The sequence below is a fragment of the Cryptotermes secundus genome, unplaced genomic scaffold (assembly GCF_002891405.2).
Source record: "Cryptotermes secundus unplaced genomic scaffold, Csec_1.0 scaffold1003, whole genome shotgun sequence".
Taxonomy (NCBI): Eukaryota; Metazoa; Arthropoda; class Insecta; order Blattodea; family Kalotermitidae; genus Cryptotermes; species Cryptotermes secundus.
This window is the reverse complement of record NW_019733847.1, coordinates 844340-865049: the sequence shown is the minus strand read 5'-3', so window position 1 is coordinate 865049 and position 20710 is coordinate 844340. Positions and strand designations below refer to the sequence as shown.

The 20710-nt window shown below is 42.9% G+C and overlaps 1 protein-coding gene and 1 long non-coding RNA gene across 2 annotated transcripts in view; both read right to left on the bottom strand.

The window, feature by feature from the left end:
* The window catches only part of LOC111868286 (meteorin-like protein), a 79830-nt gene extending 68570 nt beyond the window's left edge, over window positions 1-11260 (bottom strand). Inside the window, exon 1 of the mRNA XM_023858812.2 lies at window positions 10669-11260. Coding sequence (XP_023714580.1) covers window positions 10669-10940 — 272 coding nt within the window. The 5' untranslated portion in view covers window positions 10941-11260. The remainder of the gene's footprint in view (window positions 1-10668) is intronic.
* Window positions 11261-15589: 4329 nt separating this feature from the next.
* LOC117282613 lies at window positions 15590-17848 on the bottom strand. The gene is made up of 3 exons (XR_004513415.1): window positions 17713-17848; window positions 16017-16119; window positions 15590-15643 (listed from the first exon to the last, which is right to left on the bottom strand). It is a non-coding gene; the product is annotated as an uncharacterized LOC117282613 (long non-coding RNA).
* Between the last annotated feature and the right edge of the window lie 2862 nt (window positions 17849-20710).

Sequence of the window (20710 nt, the reverse complement as noted above, 5' to 3'; positions counted from 1 at the left end):
CTACTTTGTTCACCACAAATCCCACTTAACCAGACCCGGGATCGAGCCTGGGCCGCCGCGGTGGAAAGCCGGCGTCTAACCGCTCGAGCTATGCCACGGCCTGATCGAAGACTAAATAGATTTGATTTTTCGATCATGATAATATTGGTAGCACTTTCCTAGAAACGTCTGTATCCCTCTACCTGAATACAGGGTGCCACAATTAGTTTTTTCTCATCCCAATCAATATTACGTCATTAGAAAGGAAATATTTCAGAAACTAATTTCCCATAACCCCCCCATCCTTTCCGTGTTTCAGTTAAATGGTTTCCGTTTGTTAGACGATATGTATGGACAGCAATAACATGATTCTAGGGAGATGGATGAAACTGGCTCAGGATTGTGTCCAATGGCACGATGTTGAATTTTCGGATTCTGCTACAAGTGTTACAATCATTCTACATATACTTTTCAGTTGTCACGGACGTACCGATAGTCTCCGGCTTTCCACAGGGGCAGCCCGGGTTCGATCCCAGGTCAACTCATGTGGGGTTTGCTGTAGACAAACTGGGATTGGGGCAGGTTCTGCTGAGATGTCGCAGTCATACTGGCTACTGGGTGGACGATGGAGGGTTCGGAGTTCCGAGTCCCGGTAGGGTCAAGAATTTTCTCCGCGTTGTCCAGACCGGTTCTAGGGCCCACCCAACCTCCTATCGAATTGGTACCCCGGGTACAGCAGTCGGGGTGTGAAGCTGACCACTCACCTCCAACTAGTACCACGGTCAACAAAATGTGGATCTATACATCCACTCCCCAATGCGCCTTCATGGCGTGTGCTTAATTAGTTAAGCACAGGGGGCAACCTTACCTTTTAAGGCCGCGCCATAGCTCAGGCGGTTAGTCGGTGGCTTCCCGCCGCGGCGACCCGGGTTCGATCCCGGGGTCTGGTCAAGTGGGATTTGTGGTGGACAAAGTGGCGCTGGGGCAGGATTTCTCCGAGTACTTCGGTTTCCCCTGCCAATCTTCATTCCACCAATTGCTCCACAATCACCCTCACCTATCATCTGGGGCTGGTACAATAGGCCAGAAGTGGCCGCAGTACAAGGGACTTAGTCCCACCCCACTAGACTTAGCTTTTACCTTTCTCAGATTACTTCGGTTTCCCCTCCCGATTCTCATTCAACCAAATGCTCCACACTCATCTACCAACCTGGAAGGCTGGTACAATAGGTCAATTAGTGGCCGCCGTACCAAAGTCTCACCTCACCCCCAAGAAATTAAAAAAAAAATTACTCATTAATCTAGGATGAAGCATTTTCCAATATGGACATGTTTCATTTTCCACACGATTCCCTGAAATAGACTAACTAATGTGTACTCGAAAGCTGTTAATACTGACAACGCGGGAGCATTCCGTATCTACTGCTCCTTAATCGGGAGGTCGCGGTTTCGTATCTCACCTCTCAACGGACTGCGGACTGCACTGCGATGTATCTCAGATGGCAGATCTCTTCAGCCCGTTCCTTTCAACAAGAGGATAATTCTCGCCCGCCCACCATTAGCCCATGAGTGGATTCCTCCGTCCTTCCTTCCCTCTTCCGCCCACTATGTGCTATATATAGAACAACTTTTTCTTACCCATCGCCTTCTTAATTTTAATTCGGCACGGCTGCTGATGCATCTCACCCGACGTAGGGGTAATGATATATATATGAAAGGTAGGCACGCAATGCTCTGGGCCCGAGGATAAGCTTTTCAAGGAGTGGAGCTGATACTGACTTAAGTGGTTTTCTTTATCCTGACCGCAACGGTGAGTCAGCACAATTGTCAACTCCTGGTACACTTTGGTTCTTATGGTACCTGAGACAGCATAGCACGAGTATCATTATGCTTCTTGTCCTCATAGTTCGATCTCAGTTGGTGGAACGAGTTCTGGCTATGTTCAAGGGAGTTGGGAACTTTCCGACTGATTCCCTGATGAATGTGGGAAAGTAGGTGCTATTCTCTGGTTCCCTCCTAGACACGGGGAAGTGGGTGACTATCCTCCCTGGCTCTGCTAGACACGAGGAAGTGGGTGAATATCTTCTCTGCTTCCCCCCCTAGACACGAGGAAGTGGGTGACTATCCTCTCTGGCTCTGCTAGACATGGGGAAGTGAGTGACTATCTTCTTTAGTTCTCTCCTAGACACGAGGAAGTGGGTGACTATCCTCTCTGGTTTTCTCCTAGACAAGAGGAAGTGGGTGACTATCCTCCCTGGCTCTCCTAGACACGAGGAAGTGGGTGACTATCCTCTCTGGTTCTCTCCTAGACACGAGGAAGTGGGTGACTATCCTCTCTGGCTCTGCTAGACATGGGGAAGTGAGTGACTATCCTCTCTGGCTCTGCTAGACATAGGGAAGTCTGCAACTTCTCTCTTAGATATTCCACACTACGCTCCTCTGAAAATGTGCATGTAGAGACACTCAAATGCACACCATACAGGTACGAAAATGATTTGAAACTCTTAGTCCAGATTTTCTAGAAGTAAACTTTAATACCGTGGGCTGTGGCAGCTCCGTCCGTACAGTAACCGGAACTGGTTGCCAAGGGTTTGGTTTGGGCCAGGAGCAGATATTTCTTCCCTCTCCACGTGCATCTCTGGGATCAAACCAGTCCGGGAGTAAAATGGCCGAACTTGATGATGACCACTCGAACTTTCATCTACTTCACGTTTCTTAGACGCCTTCAGGGTGTGGTATTTCTCGGACAACCTTTACATAATAAAGGATTTGGTATTTCCATTCTTCTTGCCCCTCCACGCGTTGGGTGGGGCTTCTCTCGCGAAGATCAAGGGCGAGGAACTACCTTGAGGCCTATCATCATCATCTGCAGCAGCAGCAGCAGCAGTAACTCTGTCTCAAAACTCGGAGTCATTTCGCCCACGAGAAATACAAAATTACGAATTATTCACACACTCTCGCAAATTAGACTACTTAACGCACAAGGTTGAAAAGCTTCTATCGACACAATTTGGTGAAAACAAGGCGAGATATTGGTTAACAGAATTTGATGCTTATCCCTTCCGAGCATAACTGAAAAACGGTGCACTGCTAACGGCTGCAAGTAGAAGCATGTCGAACTTTTAGAGCATGCTGGTCACTACACACAGAACATGCTTTAACATTAGCCCACATTATTTTACGGTTTCGTGTGCTTCTCAGAATAATCTGCAATTACCTTCCCAAACATTAATCTGTTGATCTTTGTAATAAAGTGTTTTCTGTGAAGTAGGAACTGAATTTTTAAACATTACTTAGAGATTAATTTCTTCTTCATGCCGTCCAGACGTGTGGTCCACCCAACCCCCTATCCAAGGCGTACCGGAGGGCTCTATCCCCGGGGGTAAAGCGGCCAGGGCGTGAAGCTGACCACTCACCTCCAACTAGTGTCGAGGTCAAGAAAATGTGATCTATACATCTACTCCCCCATACGCCTTCATGGCGTAGTGGTTAATTAGTTAAGCACAGGGACAGCTTTACCTTTTTACCATATTTTGATTAATTTTACCTCCAAAGGGTGACATTATTTTTTATTGCTAGTGGGGTGGGACTAAGTCCCTTGTACTGCGGCCACTTCTGGCCTATTGTACCAGCCCCAGATGATAGGTGAGGGTGATTATGGAGCAACTGATGGAATGAAGATTGGCAGGGGAAACCGAAGTACTCGGAGAAAACCTGCCCCAGCGCCACTTTGTCCACCACAAATCCCACTTGACCAGACCCGGGATCGAACCCGGGCCGCCGCGGTGGGAAGCCAGCAACTAACCGCTTGAGCTATGGCGCGGCCCTAAGGGTTACATTAACTAGAAGTTACATCCTTACCGGCTGGCGATTATCCCACAACCGACTAAACCCTAAAAATGTCACGTTAGCAACTTCCTGACACGGACCGCATAGCAGACAATTGTTGCGGTGAGAACATGTCTATTTTCCAAGGCATTACTCAGCAACGGCTGTAGTAATTTCCTTATTCCGCGGACGTTTCCAAACAGCGGGCGTCGTTTATGGTCATTATTTAGTAATGGGCCTACATTCTACAGTAGGCTGCGCTCTAATTATTTGTACGATGAACCATTTTTGTCAAAATAGATTTTATCCACCCGAAAGTACGATAATCCCGTAGACCTACGTTTGTCCGATACGAACCAAAATCTAGTTCGCTCTCCAACATCCAGTGCCGATCCAGAATATCAAATTTAATCGAAATCTTATTAACAGTTTCGGTGATAAAACAATACAATGTCCGATTCACCATCTAGCTTCAAACAAGAAAAAAAACGTGATTTTAATCCGCAAGCGAACTATACCGACCGAGCGACCTCCGCTTGTCGGCGAAGTTAGTGCCAACTTTAGCGGATAGAGGGTGTCGCGTGGTCAGCGCAGCGGATCCTCACGTCCGTTAATCTCGGTTTTCTAGACTGGAGCCGCTATTTCCTTTAAACAGCTCCTCAGTTATCCTCAAGAGGCTGAGTGGACCCCGTTCAAGACCCACTACTTCTCAGAAAATATGGTAGCGCCGAGAATCGAAGCCGGACCTCTGGATCTGTAGCCAGGAACTCTGACCACCACCTAGCTTCAAGAGATAGAAAAGCCAGCCTTTGTTAAGCGCTATACTGTCATGGAAACAGACTATTCTTTCAAGTTGTGGAGACCAGGGCGTTGCCAGATACGCCTAAACTTGAACACAGAGAGTACCTTCTGCCCTTGTCTCTCCGTAGACGATAGTACAGCACTGAATATGAAGTGTGATGACATCTTCGGATGTACAAGACATGGTGCCTGCCAGAAGGAAGGAGGGTCAAGGCGATGCCTCCATATTGGTGCAGTACTGCTCCAAGCACTAGCGTGTGAAACAGGATCTAAAAATCGGCGCCATGTTTCACGTTACCCTTCCCAAAACCGGTTTTCTACTGCGCCAGCAACACACAACCATTTAAAGTACTGAAGCCAGAACTATTATGCACGCAACATTCTATAACAAGAATGTTGCATGAGACACTAACTTCATGGAGCTGATCCCTTCTTGAGAAGCCGCCAGTTGTGCAGCTACTCAAGAACTTCCCAGCATTTTTTGGAACCAGAAGGTTCATTACCGTGTTCACAGGAGCCATCCACAGGTCCCTATACCGAGCCAGATCAACCCCATCCACACCACCAAATCCTATCTCTCCAAGATACATTTTAATATTATCCCACGCCTAAGTCTTGGTCTTCCTAATCTATTTCCTTCTACCTTTCCCACCAATATCCTATAAACATTCCTCTTCCCCCCCCTCATTCATGCTACACGCTCTACCCATCTCATCCTCATTAACTTTATCATTCTAATTATACTTGGAGAAGAGTACAAATTACGAAGCTCTCTCCAACCTCAAACAACTTATCTTCTGAAATAACACTTACTTACTTACTTACTTACTCATGGAGCTGAGCCCTTCTTGAGGAGCCGCCAATTCTGCAGCTACTCAAGAAGTTCCCAGCATTTTATGGAACCCGAAGGTTCACCACCGTGTTCACAAGAGCCCTCCACTGGTCCCTATCCTGGGCCAGATCTATCCAATCCATACCATCCCATCCTATCTCTCTAAGATCCATTTTAGTTACACATTTTTTTATTCCAAATCAGGTTCCAAACAGGTTAGTCTAACAAGCACTTATGTATGTTGGAATAGCAAATCATGTTTAGTTGAACACGGTTATATAAATTAACATAATTAGCATCCACCGCTTCCGTAAATAGTATCTAAGGCCTGATGCTGTGGAGTGGAGCGAATCTCTTGCTCCTCCCGGGAACAAAACCATGGCCGTCCATCCCAACAGACTGAGCTATCCCGGTTCCGAAGAACATTAAAATCTAAAATAACAGTATGAGGGGGTGATATGAATTCAACTGGCTCATGCAGACAGACTGCTGTCGCCATCTTGTGAAAATAGTACCGAAATTCGTGTCCCATAAAAGTAAGAGAATTTCTCGATCGGCTCAGTAAGTAGGGTAGGTAAAGTTGTTCCTGTACTTAACTACTTAAGCACTACGCCACGAAGGCGTATGGGGGTTGTGGGTGTATAGATTAAAGTGTTCTTCACCTCGACACTAGTTAAAGTGGTCAGCTTCACGCCCGAACCGCTTTAAACCCAGAGAAATATCTGGGAATTCACTGGATACGAGGCTGCGTGGGTTCGAGCACCGGTCTGGATGACATGGAAAGTGAAAAATTCTTGCCCCTACCGGTACTCGATCTCCGACCCTTCGGCCATCCAGCCAGTTACTATACCGACTACGCTATCACGACTCACAGGTAGAGTACGTTTTAAGATAAACGACTGTACTTCATGGTGTTGGTTACTTGAAGTTCTGAAGACTGACTTCAGCCACCTCACGAGTTAATATATACGGCTCGAATTTGTGCGTGACTGCCCTTTCACCTGCTCCAGAGAAAAATAAATGAAAAGTAGGTTATGAACAAATGCAGGGCTGTATTAGGCAATATTAAAAATACACCCTATACGGGTTTTATTGTCGGATATCGCTTTATCCCCCCTCTATGTGCAGAGAAATCGGCGGTCTGCCCTTTCACTAAATTTCCAAGCATTTACAACAGTTCTGTTACGTAATATGATAGAAGTCACGGCCTGCTTTGGTTCTAGTCATGATCAGAACTGTATTTTGCTGCGGAACTGCTCGGACACGAATGCGCATGATTCTCGGGTCCGTTTACTTACGTCACTACGATAATTTTGAAAGATCACGTATATGGAAAGGTCGTGGACTAGTGATTGCCTGCTGAACAACGATAGAATCTCTTGTGTCTCCATCTTTACGGTGTTCTTGAACCATTACATCTGATCCACTCACGCGCTCAAGCGACGGGCTGAGGGAAGAGAGTCTTTCTTCTCCAGTGTCCAGCCCGGCTCTGGGTCTCGCTCACCGTCCATGGCGTGAAGCTGACCATTCTTAATTTAGTACCCAGGTCAAGAATGATGATGTCATACCTTCACTCCCCAATACATCTTCATGACATGGTGCTTAATTAATTAAAAACAAACAAAATACAAATTCCGTGGCCTGTAGTCTACAAGCGAATTACACCGACCCGAGTGACCGCCGCTTGTCGAAGTTAGTGCCAACTTTAGCGGATGGATGGTGTCGCGTGGTCGGCGCAACGAATTCCCACGACCGTTAAATTCGGTTTTCTAAACCGGAGCCGCTATTTACTTGAAATAGCTCCTCAATTATCCTCGCGAGGCTGAGTGGACCCCGTTCCAGACCCAATACTTCTCAGAAAATCTGGTAGCACAGGGAATCGAACCCGGGACCTCTGGATCTGTAGGCACAGAGGCGGTCTCCATAACACAAATGTGACAGCAAAAACATGTGGTGTGGATTACACTGAAACACCGCCAAAAATAGCGCCCAGAACGCAATGAGCCCCCTTGTCACCTTCACAGAATCTCTTCAGAATTTCGCACGCATATGAAAGTTCCAGAAAATTGCTTTAAATTACAGTTAAATTGAAACACTGCGCGCCTTATATGCAGATACTTTTACAAACTAGTTTATTTTCGCTTCGTTAACAGTAAAGAGATTTACCGCCATGATATCTCGCGTTCCCACGTCCTGATTTCTCAGTTATAAGCAAGTTACAGACGATGCCCTGACTGTGCAACCAAACTGCACCTTTTCTCTCGCATTGTTCACGCATTGATCATTGGTGATATTCTATATGTGGCGATGCTGATAACCAGGTCCCGGATTTTGATGACCTGAAAATATTTCTAAAAATGACCTATAAAATGACTGAAAAAATCCAGAAAAATGATCTAAAATATGACCCAAAATGTAATAACCTGGGCCCGGACTTTGATGACCTGAAAATATTTAAAAAAATGTCCTATAAAATGACCGAAAAATCCAGAAAAATGACCTAAAATATGACCCAAAAAATGTAATATGCAGGGCCCGGATTTTGATGACCTGAAAATTATCAAAAAATGACCGAAAAAAAAAACAGAAAAATGACCTAAAGGAGAAAAGAAAGAACACTTCGCTTCCATGTTATTCACATTTCACAAAACATATGAAGAAAAATTCCCTAAAATGGCCAAAAATGACAAGAAATACCCTTATAAGTCCAAAAATTTACCCAAAAAAATGAAAAAATGACCTTAAACCTAAAAATGTCAAAAAATGACAATATACCTATATAATTTACATTTCTGTAACCAGCAGCTCATATCTGAAAATTGTATATTTAAGAGCATCGCATAGGATACAAGGAAAAAATGATGACATGTCATCAAAATCCGGGCCCTGCTGATAACTTTATAGAAACACTGAAACAGGAGAGATACGTATTTTTTCGCCTTGTGCTGCTGGTTGAATAGAAATTTCGTAACATGTAGCGTTCACAGATGGCAGATTATGAACTGAGTGTATCAAGCATATCCCAAATTTAATCTGCTTTTAATTTTTTTTCGGGAATGTGCTGTCATTTTAATGGAGCATGCAGTACCGTAGTTGGTTGAGTCAATATGATACAAATCGGAAGGTCGCGGGTTTGAGTCCCGAAGAGGTAGATTCTTTTCAGTTGACCTAATCCTTCCAACCGTACTATGGGTCTTGAGGTCGACTCAGCTTTTAACAGAAATGAGTACCAGGAATCTTCCTGAGGGGTAAAGGACGGCCGGCGCGTAAGGCTGACAACCTCACCGCCATCTGTGAGGCAACTGTCTAGAGAAAATGTAGGAACCTTGACGTCTCACAACCCTATGGGCCTCCACGGCGTGTTACAGGGATAGCTTTACCTTTTTACCTTTACTGTTAATCTCAATCTGTTAATATCGTTCTCAAACACAAACTTTATCATGGTTTTAAAAGACTTGTTAGCTGCTAAGTAATATTAAACTTTTTGTTATTGCTAGTGGGGTGGGACTAAATCCCTTGTACTGCGGCCACTTCTGGTCTATTGTACCAGCCCCAGATGATAGGTGAGGGTGATTGTGAAGCAATTGTTGGAATGAAGATTGGCAGGGGAAACCGAAGTACTCGGAGAAACCCCGCCCCAGCGCCACTTTTTCCACCACAAATCCCACTTGACCAGACCCGGGATCGAACCCGGGCCGCCGCGGTGGGAAGCCAACGACTAACCGCTTGAGCTGTTTACTTCATTAACTTATAACTGAATCATACAATCTGTATACAACAAAAGGCATGAACAAAAAATATATTCAACAATGACAACTTCAAGATACTTTTCGATGTACACACACAATTCAATGAAGTAATCACATTTCACTCGTAAAGCTGGGCCGTTCTTGAGAAGCCGCCAACTGTACAGCTACTCAAGAACTTCCCAGCATTTTATGGGACCCGAAGGTTCATTATCGTGTTCACAAGAGCCCTCTATTGGTCTCTATTCTCAGCCAGATCAATCCAATCCATACCATCCCATTGTTTCTTAAAGATCCATTTTAATATTGTCCACCCACCTATGTCTTGGTCTTTCTTGTGGTCCCCTTCCTTCCGGCTTTCCATCAATATCCTATATGCATTCCTCCTCACCCCCATTTGTACTACATGCCCTGCCCATCTCATCATCTTTTATTTGATCATTCTAATTATACTTGGAGAAGAGTACAAGTTATGAAGCTCGTCATTATGAAGTTTTCTCCAACCTCCTGTCACTTCTCTCTTCGGTCCAAACATTTTCCTCAGCACCCCGTTCTCAAACACCCTCAGTCTATGTTCCTCCTTAAAGAGACAAAGTTTCACACCCACACAGAACCACAGGCAAAATTATGGTTTTGTATATTTTTATGTTATTAGACAGCAGACGAGAAAAAAAAAGGCTCTGGATCCGAATGATAGCAAGATTAACCAAGTTCATTCTCCTCTTAATTTCCTCCTGAATCAGGTTTAGATTTTTTATTGTAGTTCAGAAATATCTGAACTGTGCCACATTTCACAATACGTAAACATATACACAGAATATGACAATATCGGCATCCAGTCTATACATCACGGTGACCACGCTGCTCTGCTACCTTCATCGCATGACCGCTCCCCGGAGAATCTAGCCGACACCTTCCGGTTGAAAGTAGTCATAATCAGTTCTACTAAAACTATCACAGCTACACAGTATTAACGTACTGGCAGACCTGTTTAATGTTTCTTGGATTTATTTGGATCTTAAATGAACTCAATGCAGAATTTCCGGTTATCCACAAATCATCTTCCTTGCCAATTTTGATCTGTGACAAAGTACAAACCACTTTTACCTACCTGCATACATTTCGAATTTGCTTACCCATGCATAAAATTATGTCGCTCGTACAATTACTTGAAAACGATTCGAGGTTTCACAGCCCTGAATATTTAGACTATGACCTTCTACGTTACGACCCTGCAACTCGAGGCAAAATATCGGTAACCACGGAGACTAGTCTCACTGCCCAGAAGACCACAACCTATCGGTATATTCGTTAGCCAACGGATAAATCACACCAAAAATAGCTTCTCTGAAATTTGAAGATTGCGTGAACATATTTCGTTGTTACACAGCACACAACTTTCTTCCTAAATCACAACCAGTGATATTAGTAGCAATAAACTCAATGGTTCAAAAAACTAAAATTAAATATAACAACATTTACCTTCCGAACCAATCGCATTCGTCTCCCATGATGTTGGCCGTCGTCATGGCAATATGCGTTGCTAGGATAAAGCTGATAATCACTAAAAATGTACTAAATTCAGTTTTATTCCTTCTGTACGAATTGTTCACATATCCACGGTGATGACAAGAATCACTTCTGCACGGACATCCACAATCGCAATTCCCACTATAGTACGCTTCACTTCCACACAATCGTTTACAGTGTCCCGTCTCCCACTTTCTGAATGGCAAAACCACTGGAACGTACATGGTTAATGTCTTCTAATAGGATACTACTAAGAGATCCAAATAAATTCGCGCCACAATGCATGACACTAAGCGATACGTATTCAAGTTCCTTCAAACAACGATGCATCAGGAAAACACGGATTACAGATATATTTCAGAACACTGGAACGCATTGGTATGTGGTAATAATCACATTCAGTTAGAACTTCAAACAAGTGTTCATAAAAAATATATCCACCTGTTCACGAAATGTCGAATTTCACAGTTCAGACCACCATGCCATACTAACACTAACCATTTCACAACACGAAAGCTCGGACTGAACTCTTGTCAACTCAGCGCGAACGAACTGACACTGGCTCACGGAGCAGTGCTGCCCTCTGCACAACTTTCCCTCCTCCTAACAACAACCAATCAGAAGTAGGCGTGCAGACGTAGGCTGAGAGATGCGGGTAAATTGTGTTTCGGCGACCCAGACTTCGGAGCCAATAAAGAATGTCAACATGACGAGAAAATTGACACCTAGTATCAAGGGCCTGGTGGACTATGTACGCTGCCCCATAAAAAGGGATAAGGAACGCACAGAATATTTTGGTATCGAAATAACTTGGAAGACTTAGAGGTGAGAAGATCCCATTAAGACCTGTGGCAGATACTGGTAAGTTGTGAAGGTGGACTGTGGATGTAAATGTCTTAGGTTAGTGACCAGTGGTGACCTTTAATATTAGAGCTGTTACATCTTCAGGTGTATGTATGTTTTTTCTAGGTTCGATTATCAGATGTCTTAACATTTTGTATCCATTTGTGACGTATTTGCCGACTGTCCCTCGTATGTTATGTCCTTTACGTTAGATACACCTGCTAAATGACATCATACTCAGTAATTCAGTGGAATATTGTTAGAAAAACACTGTCTTCTGGAATGTAGTGCTATGTAGTTGAGAGAAAGTCTGACGTTTCGGAGGAAACGAAAAATAAATTAAAGAGGAAAACAGTAAACGCAGGCGACAAGCTAGACCCGAGGAACGAAGAATAAAATAAGTGAGTAAACATTAAAAGCAGGCAGCAAGTTGTGAATGAAGATGGAGGGTACATGTTTCCCCGAAACTTCGGGTTTTCTCTGAACTACACGGTGTCACAATCCAGAAACCTATACTCTTCATAATCAATGCAATGATAGTATCAAATCAAACAAAGAATACTGTTCAGTAGTTTATTACAATAAAATTGAATATAATTAAAGGAAATTATTTTAATTGAAATCAGTGGTATATTGACAGTAACATTCTCCCCCGTGTCGTGCCTCCAGCTGTGATTAAATTCGCTTTAATTATCATGTCTGTTCGTACGAAACTGTTTGTGTGAAGGCTAGTTCGTACTGTCCTGTGCTTGTCTCTGCGGGAAACTCATTTTCATTCCAGGTTTAAAACTATTATTTTATTCATGCTGACTTCACTCGCCACGGGGTGCTTGAGGAGGAGGGGAGGAGAAATATTGTAGAATGATTAAGATACATTTCTGAATTAAAGAAATTTGAAACACATAACAAACAAGAAATTGACATGTGAGCAGCAAGTACATTACTGCCTTCAGAGAACGAAGAGTTTATCGTCATGGTCCTTTTTGTTTTTGTCCAACATCTCCATCAGCATGGTGACCAAGCGCTGTTTCCTAAAGAAGATAACATTAAAATATTTTTAGTAATAATTATTTGCAATTATGGCGCTAAATTGATAATATGGGGGACATGCGGTAGCGTAGTTGGTTGAGGCACTAACCTACAAGCCGGATGGTTGTGGCTTCGATTCCCGATAAAGTCATTGATTTTTCTTTTAATTGTCCTAACACTTCCAGCCGCACTGTGGCCCTGGAGTCGACTCAGCCTCTAACAGAAATTAATATCAGGAAACTTCCTGGGGGGTAAAGGCCGGCCAGCGCGTAAGGCTGACAAACTCACCGCCATCTGTGAGCCGATTGTCTAGAAAATGTGGAAGCCTCGACGTCTCACAACTCTATGCAACTCCAGGACTTATTACAGGGATAGCTTTAGCTCTACAACGTCTATATAAGGTATAGCACACCCTGCATACACTCGGTTTACATGTAAAACTTGTGCTAAGTACCAAGGTACTTCATGCATTCTGTAGACATAATTACATGAGAAATGTCCTATATACAAAAAACAAAAACAAACTCCGCTGGTTTAGTCCACAAGCGAACTATACCGACCGAGCGACCGCCGCTTGTCGGCGAAGTTAGTGTCAAATTTAGTGGATAGAAGGTGTCACGTGGTCAGCGCAAAGAATCCCCACGGCCGTTAATTTCGGTTCTCTAGACCGGAGCCCCTATTTCCTTGAAATAGCCCCTCAACTATCCTCACGAAGGTTCCAGACCCACTACTTATCAAAAAATCTGGTAGCGCCGGGAATCGAACCCGGACCCCTGAATCTGTAACCAGGAACTCGGACCACTAGACAGCAAAGGCGATCAATGTCCTGTACAAGTACGTTTAAATTTTCTTCCGACTTATGAACAGCTAAAATATTTTGAAGATGTAATGACTTCTTAAATATGACGTAACGGTCCGCGTCAGTAATAATGACGCAAACAGTTCCCTTATTTTTTTTCCCTTGGCACTACAGCCCCAGTGCCTAGGCCTACCTCCATGAACTTCTCCGTTCACTTCGGGTTTTCTAGATCTTACACATTCGGTAGGACTCCTTGGGCGGGTGATCAGCTCGTCGCAAGGCCTCTACCTGTACACAAACACAGAAAAACGTACACACACACAAACTAAATATCCATACCCTAAGTGGGATTCGAACCCACGATCCCGGTTTCCAAGCGAGCGAAGACAGTGCATGCCTTAGACCGCTCGGCTACCGTGACCGGCAGTTCCCTTATTAGATGTAGTAAATTACATTTGGTTCCACATTTATGTGACCAGAGACATATACCGATTACAGAGTTCTGTTTTATCCACGTTTTACCTGTTCACGAGATACTTACGCCTCATCAATGAATGTTTGCTTCTGAACATTCCCTTCCTGATCTGTCGGCGGAAATTCTTCGAATATCGGAATTCCCAGAGCCATCATTCCTTTAACAAACAAATTCATAACGTTATCCTTACATCCTTTGTAGGCCGCGCCATAGCTCAAGCGGTTAGTCGATGACTTCCCACCACGGCGGTCCGGGTTCGATCCCGGGTCTGGTCAAGTGGGATTTGTGGTAGACAAAGTGGCGTCGGTGCGGGTTTTCTCCGAGTACTTCGGTTTCCCCTGCCAATTTTCATTCCACCAAATTCTCCATTATCATAATCACCCGGGGCAGGCTACAATAGGCCAATCAGTGGCCGCCGTGCCGAGTGGACCCAGTTGGACTCCACCCCCCACTATGCGAATTAAAAAAAAATTACATCCTTTGTATTTTAAGGTTAATTATTCAGTAAGCGAATAAAATAATATATCAACTAATAATGAGGAGCTTCATAACTTGTACTCTTTTCCAAGTATAATTAGAATGGTCAAGTAAGGATGATGAGGTGGGCAGGCAATGTAGCACGAATTGACGAGACGAGGAATGTATATAGGATATTGGTGGGAAAGCCGGAAAGAAAGAGACCACTGGGAAGACAAAGACAGTATCAAAATGGATCTCAGAGAACATTTCGTTTTACGAAATGGTGCAAAATGTGACTCAAATTGGGCGTCTGCCTTGAAAATATCGGAATGGGCGATGAATTTCCATACTAATTTGTACAAACAAAAAAAAAAGTAAAGCTATCCCTCTAATAAGCCGTGGAGGTCCTTAGACTTGTGAGACGACGAGGCTCCCACAGCTTCTGGACAATCGGCTCACAGATGGCGGTGAGGTTTTCAAGCTTACTCGCCGCCCTTAACCCCACAGGAAGATTCCTGGTACTAATTTCTGTTAGAGGATGAATCGACCCCAGGGCCATGGTGCGGCTGGAAGGATGAGGTTAATTGAAAAATCCAATGACCTCATCGGGAATCGAACCCATAGTAATGATTTAAAATAAGATATTTTGCTCTATTCAATATCGTGAGGTTCCCCTTAGTATTACAGGTCAGAGGTACAAGATGAATCCAATTCTTGCTCTAACATCTCATCCTTTAAAACAATTTTAATATTATCTCTGTTAATGCCAGATCTGCCAGTGTACCGGTATAGAGTTTTGTATGCATTTCTCATCTCCCACGTGCATGCTACGTGTCCTGTTCACCTCAGTTTAAAACGATATACGTAAGTAGAAGAAAATTCGTCAATACCAAACTTCACCAAATACACAGATCTCTGAAGTGTATATATATATATATATATATCCTATCTCCCACTCCTTACCAAAGAAACGCTTACAGCGTAAAGCATCTGTCCCCCCTGAAATATATGAATAGAATGTCCCCAAGAACTTCGAATGTATGGAAAAATTCCCTCCACTTATCACTTAATGCCTGTTGAAATACGTTTTGTAAAGATCGAAATTTTCGACGATTGGCACTTCTGGAGTTAAAACGATATAAATAATTCTTCCTCACCTGTTCTGTACTCATACATTGATACGGTGCCGGCGTCCAAAGGATCCAGAGCTTTGAATATTTCTTCAATGTGCTCGCTCTTGAAGAGTAGGGGTGGTTCAGCGCGTCCCTCTCTGAATGACACGCATTTCATCAACAGGGTGGCCAGGAATTCTACAGGATCGTCTGAAAACAGGTTCAGTAGCTCTGGCATGAGACTGCCCTCAGGATGTTTTCCTCATTTTAAACAGATCACAGTGGCCACGCGGTCTAAGGCAAGAACTGCTTTAGCTCTCTCGAACTCTGGGATCGCGGGTTCGAATCCCACTCACGGCATGGATATCTATGTGTAGGTTTGTGTTTGTGTTGTCCTGTGTGTAAGCTACCGGCCTTGCGAGGGGCTGATCCCTCTACCGACTGTGTAAAAAAAGAAACTGAAGAAGAAATTAAATTATACATTGGTGTTAAACAGTCTAATTAATGAAGTTTTGAAATACGGCCATAGCATTTCGTTTTTCATTTTACAATTCACACAAACCTGTTTATGCAGCGCACTTACCGGGTTTCTTAAGCAGCAAATGTCCAAGTAAGAAGTTAAAAATTTCCGGTATATTCTTCGCTTCCAAATATTCATTTGCTTCAGTTTGAGCGTTGCAGATTCCCTGTATAAAAAAAGTAAAAGTAAGTAAAGGTATCCCCGTACCAGGCCGTGGAGGCCCATAGGGTTCTGAGACGTTGAGGCTCCCACATTATCTAGAAAATCGGCTCATAGATGGCGGTAAAGTTGTCAGCCTTACGTGCCGGCCGCGCTTTACTCCACAGGAAAATTATTTAATTAATTTCTGGTACTCATTTCTGTTAGAGGCTGAGTGAACCCCACGGTCATAGTGCGGCTGGAAGGATAAGGTCAACTGAAAAAAAAAATCCAATGATCTCATCGGGACTTGAACCCGCGACCTTTCGTCTTGTAGCATAGCCCCTCAACCAACTACGCCTGTATACAAAGAAAAACCCCAGAATGTAGTATTCTCCATATTTACCGCCACTGGAACCTCAAGTGTCACAAAATATCTTCTTTTTAAAAAGTGTACTTTTACAATTATGCACATTTTAATATTTTGTTATTAATTAAAGGAAATTCATAATAACTTAAACATTGCAAAAAAAATTTTAATATATTTTGATAATATAATTAAGAAAACCGAAGTACCTCTGTTGTTACTCACTCACTCACTCACTCATGGAGCTGAGCACTTCTTGAGGAGCCGCCAATTCTGCAGCTGCTCAAGAACTTCCAATCATTTTATGGAACCCGAAGGTTCATTACCGTGTTCACAAGAGCCCTTCACTGGTCCATATCCTGAGGCAGATCCAGCCAATCCATTCCATCCCATCCTATCTCTCTAAGATCTACTTTAATATTATCCACCCACCTACGTCTTGGTCTTCCCTGTGGTTTCCTTTTTTTTCGGCTTTACCACCAATACCCTATACGCATTCTTCCTTGCCTCCATTCGTGCTACATGCCCTGCCCACCTCATCGTCCTTGACTTGATCATTCTAATTATACTTGGCAAGAGTACAAGTTATGAAGCTCCTCATTATGCAGTTTTCTCCAACCTCCTGTCACTTCATCTCTCTTCCGTCCAAATATTCTCCTCAACACCCTGTTCTCAAACACCCTCAGTCTATGTTCCTCCCTTAATGTCAGAGACCAAGTTTCACACCCATACAGAACCAACTTCTGTTGTCAGTAATTTTAATTTATCTTACTTAAAAGCACAATAGACCACTGTAGGTCGCGGTGCAAGGGCCAAGGAGTCCTACCCCTCATACATTCATTCAAACCTTACTTGAGCGTTTTCAGTATATATATATATTCACACAAAAGTGAGAACATTTCCCGGAATGAACGAGAGTTCTTATATAAATGAACTTCATGTGAGTGAAGCAGTATTTTGACACTTCATATCCAGCCCATAAAGTCCCACCTTTTGACTCACACTGATTTAGTTTTAAGAACACTGATTTAATATACAAAGAAATCCAAGGTACATCCCTGCAGCTACAGCTACTAACAAACATGTTAAAAACTGGACAATTAAGCCTATATGAAAACGGAAATAGATTTATGCCTCAGAGAACCTACAACAATACAAGGTATTAAAACTTCATGTGAGAAGACATTTCAACAGTTGTACAGAATGCGTACTTTGGTTATGTACGTAAAGTAATTCAACATTTTCTGTACTTACTCGTACTTCTTCCGCAACTGACAACTTGTCAGACATCTCTTCCATTTCTTCAGTTACTTATCTGTAATTATTGATGTCTTATTTTGCTATTTGCACCTTTTATGCCTCTTACCGTCTTATTTTAGATTTCAGTCAACTTACATTAATTGTTGGCTAGCATATAAACAGTTGCACGCGAGAAAACAATTGCCTGTCTGCATATATCGAAGTCAGAGATCAAAGAAAGCGAGATATAAGAACGAAGAACAAGCTAAACTGCCACTTAGATTATCATACTGATCCTCTGAATATTAAAACATACAACCATTCTTTATTTAGCTAAAGAGCCATTTGACTGTGCGTAAAATAAGTATTATCTTACCGAGTATTTCGGCAGAAAATTGAAAGAAAACCCTGTGTCTAATATCACACCTTTAAAGTATAAAGTATGTAGGAAATTTCCATGCATACATAACCCTCAAACACCAAGGTTGATCTGTCTTACGAAACAGCACGGCAACTAATCCCAAAAGATTGTATTGTTGTCACAGCCGCGAGAAAAATAAATCTCACTAAAGAATATTTTTTATCAATACATTTTAAACTTCACTGAATACAAGTCGTAAGTAATTGCCATGTTTTTAGTTTTAAAACTCAGAACTTTAATTAGTCTTTATAAACTGATAATGCATTTGGATACAACTACCTAAAATCATTGCATATTTTTATACTATTCTATTCAATTCCTCCACTAAAACCTGGTAGCTGCCTACCCACAGTATTTCCATCCTAAAATATCCTCTCGAATACTTAGGCGATCCTTGTCGGGTTTCATAAAATAAACCGTTTCGGTCCAATTTCGGGGTTGTAATAGACTTTTCAAAGGCTATTGGAGTTATTGGTTATAAATTATTTTCCGTATTTTGTGTTGACGTATCCCTCAAGTGAGCAGAGAAAGGTATAAAAAGGGCAGATTTTATTGCACTTGCTTCCTGAAATACTTCATGGTCAGTGATGCTTTTATTTAGCCTTCACAGTTTGGGCGCCTCTTTATTGTGCTTGTTTAAGGGAAGTGTACGTCTGGGGAATTAGACCGCAGCAAAGAAGTGGCCTCAGCAGGTCCCAGATGCATCTTTGAAAGGAGGCCGGCTTTCCCTGAACCAGTCTGAACGCTATGTAGTACAGAAAAATCTGTTTCCTCTTCTGGGAAACGAACCCCAGCCCGTAGCCAGTCGCTATACCGACTGAGTTACACCGGATCCCCTCAGACGAGAATAAATAAGAAAATGGGAAAAATTACATAATGAAAAATTATATAATTAATTATAGTGATAGTGTCAAGGACGGACAGGTGAGTACAGAATGTAGCACGCATTAGAAAGACAAGAAATGCATACAAAATTCTAGTCGGAAGAGCTGAAGGGAGTATATTATTTTGGAGACGTAAGTACAGACTGTGTAATAATATTGTGGCATGTCGATTACTCAAAAATTTCCCAGAATTTTATGGAACTCGAAGGTTCATCACCGTGTTCACGAGAGCCCTCCATTGGTCCCTATATTGAGACAGATCAATCCAGTCCATACCATCCCGTCCTATATCTTTAAGATCCATTTTAATAGTATCCTCCCACCTACGTCTACACTTCCCTAGTGATCTATTTCCTTCTGGTTTCCCCACCAAAATCCTATATCCATTTCTCGTCTCCCCCATTCATGCTACATGCCCTGCCCACCTCATCCTCCTTGATTTGATCATTCTAATTATACTTGGAGAAGAGTACAAATTATGAAGCTCCTCATTAGGCCGTACTTATATATTTTACATTAAAATCTTTTAAAGGCGACTATAAGCAGTAAGGACATAATGTTTAAACGTTACGGTGTTTAGGGTGTGTCCACAGGTATCGACACGGACGTTGCCAGTGCTCAGATTATCCGAGCACAGACATTCACACAGGCTCCGTTATGTGTCTTGTGTTATGAACAATAGCAGAACATTCCTGTGTTTGAATCCCACTGATCCTTCCCCAGCAATAGTATTTTCATTGTTCCACCTGTTGATTTCATGTTGGCGCCTGTGGTTTTCCAGTGTACCTGTCAGAAGCTGTCCCAAATCCATCCAGTAATTGAAATAACGGGCCCTGGGTACAAGTACCAAGTAACTCTTAAGCCTCGCATTTAGAACAGGTATCAGCTTAGTGAGGTTATGTTGTTCAGGTTGTAAAGCGGCTGTGAGAACAGCAAATCCTGCGGTATTCCATCCGACAATCCTGGTGCTCGGTGGCTACTGAAATTGTTTCTCTTCTTATCTTTCAAGTTTAGATCCTATGGCTTGTGCCTTCATCAGTTGAATCCATCTTCACATCCTGTAGTCTTGTGTACTTCCGCTTTATAATTTCATACTATAGCATACTAAGTAATGACTCAAAAACAATGCACGTTGCTAGGCAATGACGGGGGCCGCGCCATGGCTCAAGCGGTTAGTCGCTGGCTTCCCACAGCGGCGTCCCGGGTTCGATCCCGGGTCTGGTCAAATGGATTTGTGGTGGACAAAGTGACGCTGGGGCAGGTTTTCTCAGAGTTTTTCGGTTTCCCCTGCCAATCTTAATTCCATCAATTGCTCCACAATCACGCTCACCTATCATCTGGGGCTGGTACAATAGGCCAGAAGTGGCCGCAGTACGATGGACTCAATCCCACCCCTCTAGCAATAAAAAATCAATAGGTAAGGACCGCAAAATAAGCAAATATACGGCAGTCGTTGCTGTGTAAAAGGTCAAGAAACTGAAAAAGATGCCAAGGACCAAAGGCTGCAGGGCCATAGATAGATGTGTTGATTATTGTATGAAAATGATATCTATAGAATAAGTTAGTTATCACGATCATTATCATCATCTTCATTGATCAGGCTGAACGTAGTCTGTTCCGTCCTCTTGAAGCGTACGCTGATCTTTCCATCTAAGCTATGGGCTTCCAATATTTCATTTCGTTTTTAGGTTTTATGTTAGAATTTGTT